At 39.9% G+C, this 7267-nt stretch overlaps 1 protein-coding gene across 17 annotated transcripts in view; it reads left to right on the forward strand.

Moving 5' to 3' along the window:
- The window catches only part of Dop1a (DOP1 leucine zipper like protein A), an 83888-nt gene that overhangs the window by 75608 nt on the left and 1013 nt on the right, over positions 1–7267 (forward strand). For 10 of the 17 annotated variants that reach the window (XM_085827791.1, XM_085827793.1, XM_085827794.1 and 7 more), the window contains 5 exons: positions 575–711; positions 1209–1264; positions 2413–2577; positions 4088–4217; positions 5839–5889. In XM_085827791.1, coding sequence (XP_085683917.1) covers positions 575–711; positions 1209–1264; positions 2413–2577; positions 4088–4217; positions 5839–5889 — 539 coding nt within the window. Of the gene's footprint in view, positions 1–574; positions 712–1208; positions 1265–2412; positions 2578–4087; positions 4218–5838; positions 5890–7267 lie in introns of those variants that run through there. The other 7 variants (XM_085827801.1, XM_085827802.1, XM_085827803.1 and 4 more) reach the window with 2 other exon arrangements.

Here is a 7267-nt window from a genome sequence, read left to right on the forward strand (position 1 = left end):
CTGTGTCCAAAGGATACATCACTCTGAGCCACCAAATACCTTCACCCATCACCAAACTCAGGGATTGCTATGCAGCCTCTAACCTCAAGAACCCAAGGACTCACATGAAAGTGATTCTGTTGACTCTGTTTACCTAATTTCAGATATAGAACAGAGTCTTCTGTGAGTCAGGTTGGTTGGTTGCTTGCTTGGTTGGTTTGGGTTTGGGTTTGTTTGAGACCAGGTGTCATTATATAATATAGTACAGGCTGGCTTCCAGCACTTGATCTTGCTTTACCAACCTCCCAAGTCCTGGGATTCCATGCCTGGCTCCTTCATGTCTATATTTAATCTTTATTCAAAATATAATTCATGTACCAGTACCACTCTTATTCTGTCTATAGTTGCCATATCATAGAATCTACTGAATCTAATAAGAAAATTCTTGACTTTCTATTAGATTTGTACACTCCTTAACTTCTAATGAAAGAAGCAGCCTGCAAAAGATTGGAGGTTTTTTCTGTCTGGACTAGACATTAAGTTTTATAATAATTGGAATTACTTAGGCATTGAAAATATGCTGTGTTTCTTTCAGAGAGATTGGTTGAGAGTCTCCGTTTGCCCCAGGTGCCGACCCTTCACTCTCAAGTGTTCCTGTTTTTCAGAGTGTTACTTTTAAGAATGTCTCCACAACACCTCACCTCACTCTGGCCTACCATGATCACAGAACTTGTGAGTTAGTTTTATGAGGTTAAAAATATAAACTGAAAAACAGTGTGACTAATTACCAAACGTTTTTTAGGTGAAAACTAAACTCAGTATTATCATGGCAATGTCTAAAGTTGAAAATAATAAAAACAAGTCAGATTCCATGCTCCTAAGTATCTTATGCCTCAAGTTGTGTAGGTAACCAACTGCCTGTGAACCCTTACATGTCTCATCCAGTTTAATGCTTGCTCTCTTTGGCACATTTTTTGGCTTTGTTGCAGCCAACGAGACTAGTGGCCCCTGCAATCATAGCCCTGCTGAGAGACAGTTGATCTGTACCATTAGTCTGATGCAAGGCATGTACTCCACTTCAAGTACAGCGTACTTCCCAATTTTAGCTCACATCAGAGATTTGGCAGACTTCCTAAAGTAAACCCTCCGAAGCCCCACTTCCACCAAAGATATGGTGAAAAAAAATGACATACCCACGTGAACGTGACCATTTCCTTCCCTGTCTCCAGGTGCAGGTGTTCTTACTGATGGAGCAGGAGCTCACTGCTGATGAAGATATTTCACGGTAATGTGTGCTCAAGTTACCTGAAGTTACTCAGGAGAGTTTAGACACCCTACTATCCACACACTTCCATTATTTGGGGCTAGAAAGATGGCTCAATGGTGAAGAGCGCTGACAACTCTCTCAGAGGACCTGGTTCAATTCCCATCACCCACATGGGATTGTCTGTACCTACAGTTCCAAGGGAATTGACACATGGTGCACAGATAGAAATGCCGGCACAACTCCCATACACATAAAATAAAATAAAATCTTTACAAAATGAATATTTCCATTATTTAAGTTTGAATATAATTGTCTTTAGTCAGGATACATAATAGACTATCACTATTTATGGCTGTCAGCCTCTACACAAAGAATCCACTTAATATAATTTAGTGTTATTTCAACTACATTAGTCATGTTAGTTTTGGAAGTTTAGATCTAGTCTCTAAAACTTGGGATACATAATAAAATCAGTATGGCAGGTAACCTGTGACCAGGATATCTATAGATCTTCCAGAATGTTCCCAGTTGAGTGTACAGTAGCTAGCTCAGTGTGTAATGCTTGCCATGTGTGAGGACCTGAGTTCTATCCCTGAACACATGTAAATGTCTAGCTGTGCTTGCTGGAGAGATGACTGAGCAGTTAAGAACTCTTGTGCTCTTGCTGAAGACCAGGGTTCAGTTCCCAGCACTCACATGCCAGTCACAGCCATCTGTCACTCCAGTTCCAGGGGATCCAGTAACCTCTTTTGACTCCTACAAACACCAGAGATGTATATGGGGTGTGTGTGTGTGTGTGTGTGTGTGTGTGTGTGTGTGTGTGTGTGTGTAGAGCCAAACATTCTTACCCAGAGAATGAAAACAGAAAAAGGTGGTAGTGGTTCATGCATTTGCAGTCATGTCTGAAGAACTGGACAAAGCTGGTCACTGGGACTTACTGTCCAGCCAACCTAGCCTACTTGGTAAGCTCCAAGCTACTGAGAAACTCTGCCTCATAAACAGGATATATATAGTGCCTGAAGAGTAACATTTTCAAAATACAATGTAGTTGTGATCACTAACTCCTGCTCATCAGCGTGGCTGTGGAACAGACAAATTGGTCTTTAGCATTACCAGGGCTTCTGTGAGCCAAAGGTTCTGCTGATGACAGCACTGTCTGGTTACAGGACGTCAGGGCCGTCTGCTGCTGGTCTGGAGACAACCTATACTGGAGGTAATGGCTTCTCCACATCATATAACAGCCAGAGGTGGTTAAACCTCTATCTCTCTGCTTGCAAGTTTTTGGATTTGGCTCTGGCATTGCCCTCTGAAAATCTTCCTCAGTTTCAGATGTAAGTAAAAGCAAGGCTATTAAATGGATATTTTTCAAAATACATTTGGTCACTGATGTACAACCTAAAGTTCTTTGTGTAGGTTGAAGTATTCATAAGTTTCCACTAAAACCTTTCTCTATTGGAAAGAGTGGAGCAGCAGTTATTAGGCACTAAATGGTTGCTATGGATATGTTCTCACCCAATCACTTAAAAGCTAGAGCACCCCCTAGAAGTGGGGCAGTGGGGTGCAGACTCAGAAGCTATAAGTTTAGTGGAGGAGACAGAGCCAAGCACATGAAGGATGTTATGAGGAGAGTATAAGATTGCTGCCAACTTTGAGGTTCAGAACAAGTCCAGAAAGGAGTTGTGAACAGAGATGGCATAGAGTTAGATGCTCACTATGAAGAGAACTGGAGCTGATCTGTCTGAGGTGTTAGAGTTTGGTGTGAAAGGAGAGGCTACAAAGGGACTCTACTATGTAAAGCATTGTAAAAAAAAGAGTATAGATGTAACCTAAGATAATGTGAAGCCACTGAAGCATTTAACAGATTAAGTGATATTATTAGGCTTGCAGTTTAGAAAGTTTATCTTTGCTGTGTAGTGTGGAAGAAAGCATAATAAAAACCGATAAAAAGCTCCAAGATAGTTCAAACAGCAATTGTGCCTGCTTTTATTTTTTGGTGGAGTTGTCTTAGTGCTGGGGACGGAGTCCAGGCTCTTCAGCAAGCCAGGCAAGCACCCACAACCCTTGTGTGACTTTGGTAGCAGTTTGTTTCTGAAGGTCAGAGGGTTGAGTCCAAAAATATGTGCTTTTCTATGCATAAACTCTCTGGAAGGATACATACAGCACAAGAGTCTAGCAGCCCTGACAGTTCCTGTAAAGGAAAGCCCTCCTTCTAGTATACTTTTACATGCTGGAATAATCAATTTTGTTGTAGTACAGACATAGCAGTTTCCTTCTGAGTCTCCTGACTACCAGTCAGGAAGAGACTGAGGCAGGAGGACTGCAAGCTTGAGGCAGTCACTGCAGCAACACAATATATTCTGTCTATTAGGGAAAGAGGAAACATTTTTAATACTGATTTTGCTAATGAGTAAAATGGTGATGAGTGCATTACAAGTTGTCCTATTATCATATAATTCTGGGATAGTTGGTTTTGTTTTGGGGGTTTTGTTGTTGCTGCTGTTGTTTTTGTTTGTTTGGTTGGTTTGTTTTGTTTTGTTTTTTTTCAGCCAACGTTTCTGTGTAGCCCTGGCTGTCCTGGAACTCTATTTGTAGAGCAGGCTGGCCTTGAATTCATAGAGATCCCCCTGCTTCTGCCCCGTCCCCGAGGGCTGAGATTAAAGGCGTATACTACCACCACTCAGCTTCAGATAATGAATTCTGCTTTTACTGAGTAAAGCCTGGCTCAGCTGGCTCTTGAGTTTGCATGTATTGGGGCCATGGTCTTTGTCCTAAATGATGTAGCTTATCTTTGATGACATAGTGTGTGTTGTGTTACTAATATAAGCCTTCTCCCACTGGTAGGTACCGATGGGCCTTTATTCCTGAAGCTTCAGATGACTCGGGCTTAGAAGTCAGAAGGCAGGGCATACATCAGCGAGAATTTAAGCCATATGTGGTTCGACTAGCAAAACTTCTTCGGAAGAGGGCAAAGGTACCAAAGTTTAGGAGGGTTCTGTTATGTTATTGTTGTTTTCTGTTTTATTGTGTACTCTGTAACTGTGCTAGTAGTAAATGCTACATTCATGAGTCATTCACTAAATGTTTATTAAGCAATTGCCACATTAAATGTTACATTTGTAAATCATTTACTAAATGTTTCTTGTAAAACTAAGAACATTATCAAGTTTATTTTGAAAATAAGTTCTTGGTTTTGAAGATTTATTTTTAAGAAATCTGTTTGTCATACTCAAATTTTAAAAAAGATAAAGAAAATATTATTTTTTAAATTCTTACTTTGAAAATAAGTGAAACCACTGGAACCAATGCTTGTAAGTAATCTTGAGACAAACCTGAGAGTTTAGTGTGGTCAGAGTCAGGTTGATGCCAAGATGAACATAGATGAGAACTGTGCTCAGGGGTGACTGTAGAACAAACCTGTCAGATTAGCCTCAAAAAGGAAATCAGAAGCCAGGCGTGGTGGCACACGCCTTTAATCCCAGCACTTGGGAGGCAGAGGCAGGCGGATTTCTGGGTTCGAGGCCAGCCTGGTCTACAAAGTGAGTTCCAGGTCAGCCAGGGCTACACAGAGAAACCCTGTCTCAAAAAACCAAAAAAAAAAAAAAAAAAAAAAAAAACCAAAAAACAAAACAAAAAAAAAACAAAGGAAATCAGAAAATGAAAAGATCAACACATAATAAAGTTTCAATAAACTTGACAGAAATACTTTACCAAAATTGAATTAGCTAGATAGACTTCTTTAATAGTATTTCCTAATATTTTCTACAACTCTTGTTATGCCATATTTCAGTTTTGCATATCCACCCTACTCCTGCTCCCTGTAGTTTTAAAAACACAGCTGACAATAAAGCCATCTACTAAATGTGACTACTAATCAGAAAGTTAGTGGAAGAACTCAAAAATACAAATGTCTAAAACATTTTTTAAAAAACCATCTATATAAAGGAAATCAAGAGAAAATGAGAATTACCAAAATCTGTCTCATGAATAAAGTGTAGAAGTTAAATTCTGTAGTTTATACATGCCTTGAATCCTTTATAATTAAGTAAGGATCAGGCTAACCTTCAAGCCGATCTTGGCCCTGAAGCAGAGAGGGGTAAATGAAAATGGCATGTTCACCATTGGGCCTCTGTTAATACCTGTCATTTCCTCCGTGCAGAATCTTAACAGTACATAGAGTTAGGGCTCATGTGAGACCAGGTCTGTGTGAACTCACACGATTTTGTTTCAGCAGTAATGAAGCTGTATTTGATTCTCTACAGAGCAAAAGGGAAGAAAGCAATTAGGAGCTTTACTTAAAGGACATGAGGAACTCCCTTCTTTAGGAGCCAAATAAAAGGACAAAGTTATGGACCAAAAGTCCATCCAGGACTTAAGGACAAAACCATTCCTTTTTTATCACAGGATTTGAGGAGGAAATGCAGATACAGTGACCATTCATACGACTGTAGGCCCATGCCCTCTGACCCACAGACACGACAGCTGTCTGCACCAGAAAGGGTCTTCCCATCCCAATCCCTTTAAACAGGGCCTTCATGGCCAAACATACTTCTTACTAGAACAGAGGCTATGAGTTCTCCTCTTTCCTTCCACAGGACGAGGAGGACTTTAAGATTTTGGAGGGATTGGAGATGGCCAAGCATCAGGTGAGGGTGGCTATTGATGCATATGATATGGCAGCAAAAACAATGAGAGGTAAAATGGAAGGAAAGCACACAGCTGTAGACTTGTGAAGTCAGAGGAGGAAATGGTTATATGGAGATATTTGGTTATTTAGTATGGAGGGCAGGTACATAAAAACAAAAGACCACTGAAATGTGTGCTTTTCTTGGTTAAGAACTCAGGGCTGTGAGGGAAGGGTCACACTTTTAAAGGAAAATCTCCATAGGAATATAAAAAGTAATTTTACCATGATTGTCTTGTATTTCAAAATTAGCTATAAAGGCTGTAAGCATCATTTACTTTTTCATTTACTTTCTTTCAGGATAAATTGATTTGATTTGGTTTGATTTTTTTAGTAGACTAGAGGCAATATGGTAAACTGTGTGACAGCATTTGTTAATAATGAAAGTCCGTGGTTAACCTTTCATCTAGACTGGAGGCTAAATCATTGCTTATAAATTATGCAACAGCTATTTCTCATTTTTTAAAGATTTGTTTATTTTATGTATGTGAGTACACTGTCGCTGTCTTCAGACACACCAGAAGAGGGCATTGGATCCCCATTACAGATGGTTGTGAGCAGGTGGGAACTGAACTCAGGACCTCTGGAAGAAGTCAGTGCTCTTAACCACTGAGCCATCTCTCCAGCCTGCTATTTCTCATTTTTAAACCTCTTGCTTACTCATGGCACTTTCTACTGTAACCTGTTTTCCTTCAGATTTTAAAGCAAATAGGCTGATGGCATAGCTCAGTGTTAAAATGCTTTCATCTCTACGACCATAATAAAGAAATAGCCTTGGATCACCTTAGGAAACTGATAAAAAGAAAACCAGATAAAGTCAATTTCTTAGCAAGACCCAAGAGAACAGCATTTGTTAACGAAGATAACAAGCTGACGTGTCCTTCCTGGTTTTCCTGTTCTCATTATGTTTTTCCTGTCGTGCTGGAATGTGTATGGTTTTGCAAGTGCAGACATCTTCTATTCATTCAGTCCTTTCTGCTGGTAGACTTTCTGTAGCTGTTGGTGTCTCTTGGTTGAGTTCTTAAAGTAACCAAGAAACAGATATCATTTATTGCAGTTTTTGGGGCAAGATCTTATTATATCTTATACTCAAGGTTCTCCTGCCGCACCTTCCCAAGTGCTAGGATTATAAGGCATGTGTTGCCACATCCAACTTAAAGTAACTCTGTCTTAATATATAGAAATTATTAATGTTGGTATTTAGTGGACAGTTTTTACATACATTCTCATTTGACTTCCTGGCTGCAAAAGAAAAGTTTTTGCCATGTTATCATCAAGAGTGCTCTGTGTGCAGCAGCACAGTGAATAAAGGGCAGAACCTGTACATAGCCCAGGTCCTG

This window comes from Mus caroli, unplaced genomic scaffold, assembly GCF_978045245.1.
Source record: "Mus caroli unplaced genomic scaffold, Mus_caroli_1 scaffold_11, whole genome shotgun sequence".
NCBI lineage: Eukaryota > Metazoa > Chordata > Mammalia > Rodentia > Muridae > Mus > Mus caroli.